General features: G+C 59.0%; 1 protein-coding gene across 1 annotated transcript; it reads left to right on the forward strand.

The window, feature by feature from the left end:
* Positions 1-1,553: 1,553 nt before the first annotated feature.
* On the forward strand, positions 1,554-2,951 carry LOC105531885 (tetra-peptide repeat homeobox protein 1-like; the record flags this gene model as incomplete). Its single annotated transcript, XM_011969892.1, has 2 exons — positions 1,554-1,733; positions 2,223-2,951. Coding segments are annotated over 2 exons (909 nt in total), but the record flags the coding sequence as incomplete, so codon positions are not given.
* Between the last annotated feature and the right edge of the window lie 950 nt (positions 2,952-3,901).

The following is a 3,901-nucleotide window of genomic DNA, read 5'->3' on the forward strand; positions in this document are numbered from 1 at the left end:
TCCTGATATGAGGAGACGAGAGCAGCCAGGGGTCTGACACAGCGGATGCATCTCGAAGGGACCTGACTTGTGTTAACCAAGGTCATGGGTTCCCTGTATACATCAGCAGCGGGTTCATTCACTCACAAGAGCCGATCAGCAGCGGCCCATGGAAACATCCATCAGAACCTGTGTCCCCTCCTGGTTGGAGGGGAGGTAACTACAAGAATGAATAGTAGGGGCCAGAGTGGTCTCAAAGGACCAAAGAGGAGGCTGTGGGGTCATCCAGGAGGGAGGGATGGTGGCTGGACAAGGTGGGCAGCCCGGGAGCCGGGAGGAGTGGGTAGACTCGCTGACATTGGTCATGCGGGGCCCCAGCCCTGGGAAGGAACAAGGATGACTCCTGGGGGCTGACTGGCGGTGCCTCTCCTGAGATGGGGACCCCAACCACGGGTCACAATGCTGACTCCCCAACCCCGCGTGGAATGCCACCTCGCCTGGGCCCACGAGGGTGAAACCAAGGCTGTGTTGCCCACTGAGGTTCATCCATCATTCAGCTCCTCCAGGGGACAGGACTGCAGGGCAGGGTGGGAAAGGGAGGGTCCCGGCAGGGTGGGCCAGGGTGGGCACAGCACAGAAGTGATTTAAGAGCCAAGCACTTGTCAGTACACACTTGTGTTTGGGAACAGAGCAGGACGCAGGATGCAAGACCCTGGTCATCAACAAGGTGAGCGGGGGCAGGGGTGTGAGGGGTCTGAGCTGATCCGGTGGCCGAGGCTGCAGAGTGCAGATCTGGGCAGCCAGAGCAGGGCTGGGCCTGTGCGGGAGGCTTCCCGTCCTGCAGAGAGGGGAGAACTTAGCGGCGTTTGGGAAATGAAAACCCATGCAGCCGCGCGGAGCGTCTCACGCCTGTGATCCCAGCTCTTTGGGAGGCCACGGTGGGAGGATCACTTGAGCCCAAGACTCTGAAACCAGCTGGGCCAACACAGTGAGACCCGTCTTTACCAAAAATACAAAAGTTACCCAGGGGCGGTGGTGCACACCTGTGGTCCCAGCTACTCGGGAGACTGAGGCGGGGGGATTGCTTGAGCCCAGGAGGTGGAGGCTGCCTTGAGCTGTGTTCACATCACTGCACTGCAGCCTGGGTGACAGAGCGAGATCCCCGCTCCAAGAAAAAGAAAGAAGGAAAGATATTAAACCATGCAGTTGAGAGGAGCAGATGACTGGGCAGGTGCCTGCACCCCTGCAAGTGTCAGGGTCCCTATAGCCCTTGGATGGGAGGGGAAGGGGCAGCGGGGGAGGGCTGAAGCAGCCCTGTCTGCTCCCAGGTGAGACACCTAGGCTGCCTGCCTTCCCTTCTGTGGGGTCCCTAATAATACAGGAGCTGTTATCATGCCCATTTCCTAGATGTGGATCCTGAGGCCCAGAGAGGTGCAAGGTCTGGTCCGGATACCAGGCTGCCATCCGCGGTGCCGCCCCAGCCCACGCTGCCTGGGCTCCTGGCCTCGGGCAGGGGACGGGGTCCCTAGGTGGGGCCGGGGGCTCCCTGGGGGCTTCTCTGACCTGTTTCCCTCCCGCCCCCAGGCCCTCCCCTGGCCCCGGACCCTCCAAGGAGACAGCGGCAGGAGCGCACGGTCTACACTCAAAGCCAGCAGGAAGTGCTAGAAAGTTACTTTCAGAACGACCAGTACCCGAACTATGACAAGCGACTGAATCTGGCCAAGGCACTCGGCCTCAAGGAGCACCAACTGCAGGTCTGACTCCCAGCCCCACCCTGCCCGCCCCAGTCACCCCAAGGAGCCTCTTCACCTCTCACTCACCGGGGCCTGGCCCGCCCGACCACCTCCTGCCCTGCCACGCAAGGGGTCCCGCCAGTGTAGACCCGGGCTGCATCGAGTCCTGTTCCAACTCTCTGCCAACCCAAACCCGCCCACAGGATCGGCCCAAGCTGTGCCCCACGAGGTCTCCCGGTGCCCAGACCTCAGGCCCCCCTGAGAACCCGCGGTCCCTCCCCTCGAACCCTCCCTGGCCCCCCGGGCTCCTGGGCAGCAGGCCCCGCTCCTCCCCTCCCACCCCACCCTCCTCCCCTCCCTTCTCCAGGCCTGAGAGCCGGGGTGGGGGGGTCCCTCTTATGGTGGGCGCGGGGTGGGGGTGAACACAGGGAGAGGCTTGAGGCCGGCCCCGCCGCCAAGCAGCTCACCGGACCCTCCTTCACACCTCCTCCCTGTCCCTACTGCCCCCAGGTGTGGTTCAAGAATCGCCGCGCCAAACTAGCTCGGGAGCGACGGCTCCAGCAGCAGCCGCAGCGCGTCCCTGGGCGGAGAGGCCGAGGAGCCCGCGCTGCACCCCTAGTCCCCGCAGCCTTCGCCTCCGTCCCTGGGGGTCCTGAGTTCCCGCAGAGTCGGGGTTCCTGTTTCTCCCCTCAGCCAGGCCCCTGGGGAGTCCTCCCAGCAGCAGAACCCACGATCTACAGCCTCCACCGGACCTGGGGTGGCCCTGGGTGTGGAGCCCAGGGGGGCCTCCCGGCTGCCCAGAGTCCAGGCCCTGGCCCAATCCCAGCTCCTATCCCAGGCCCAGCCCAGATCCCAGGCCCTATCCCAGGCCCAGCCCAGATCTCAGGCCCAATGTCAGGTCCACTCTCAGGCTCAATGTTAGATCCAGGCTCGAGCCAAGGTTCATCCCCCGCCCCCATCTCAGGCCCAGGCCCAATCCCAGACCCAGTCCTAGGCCGAGCCCTGATGCCAGGTCCAGAATCACTCCCAGCCCCAGCCCCAGGCGCCACGTGGCCTCAGAGCCCCAATGCCTCCAACTTGTTGCCAGAAACCCAGTTATTCCCTGACTTCACGGAGCTGCTCCCGCCCATGGACCTGTTCGAGGAATCCTCACTCTTTACCTCGACATCTCAGTACGAAGAGAAGGATGGCTCCGTGGACGAAAATCACTCAGTCCTTGGGTCATTACTGGATTTATAGGGGGCCTGTGCCTGCAAAGTTCTTCAGATCCCAGAGGGCCTGGAGTGGCTGGTCTACACTGCTGGTGACTTTCTGCAGTGAATGCACCACCCTTTACCCACCCGGCTGCAGGCGGACATTTGCTGTCTTCACTGTGCAGCCATCACAGGTGGCCTGTGGATGTGCCTGCCCCTCGTTTGAATTGAGCCTGAGCATTTCTCTGCTGGGATTGGAGTCACTGCTCACTGGGATGTTTGGCGTTAGTGGATGCCACTTGAGAGCTTTGTAAAGGGCTTTTCCCAGCCCTCCTGCTCGTCAGCATCCTCCCCAACACTGAGGATTGTGAGACTTTTTAAATGTTTGTTGATCCAGTGACTTGTGGCTTTGCTGTGGTTGTAATATCCATTTCCCTGATGATTGAGAGATTGAGAAATTCTCATATGGGCATTAGGCATTTTCAAATAGTGACTATTTTTAGTTTTTTAAAAAAATTTTTTTCTTATTTTTATTAAATAGTGACTATTCATGGTCTTTTGGGCCCATTTTTTGTAGTTGATTTCATATAAGTATTTTTTTGAGTCAGAGCCTTGCTTTGCTGCCCAGGCTGTAGTGCAGTGGCATGATCTTGGCTCACTGCAACCTCTGCTTCCTAGGTTCAAGTGATTCTCAGCCTCCTGAGTAGCTGGGACTACAGGTGCCAGCCACTATGCCTGGGTAATTGTTGTATTTTTAGTAAAGATGGGGTTTCACCATGTTGGCCAGGCTGGCCTTGAACTCCTGACCTTGAAGTGTTCCACCTGCCTCAGCCTCCCAAAGTGCTGAGATTAGAGGCATGAGCCACTGCACCCAGCCACGATGTTTTAACATAAAATTCCATTGGGAGTTAATATTCTGCGAGGATCTCCTATTCTGTGGCTTGTCTTCTTGCTTTTGTTAAGTAGATCACTGTGTGTAGCATTCAAAACATTCAT

This window comes from Mandrillus leucophaeus, unplaced genomic scaffold (genome assembly GCF_000951045.1).
Source record: "Mandrillus leucophaeus isolate KB7577 unplaced genomic scaffold, Mleu.le_1.0 Scaffold120, whole genome shotgun sequence".
NCBI classification, from domain to species: domain Eukaryota; kingdom Metazoa; phylum Chordata; class Mammalia; order Primates; family Cercopithecidae; genus Mandrillus; species Mandrillus leucophaeus.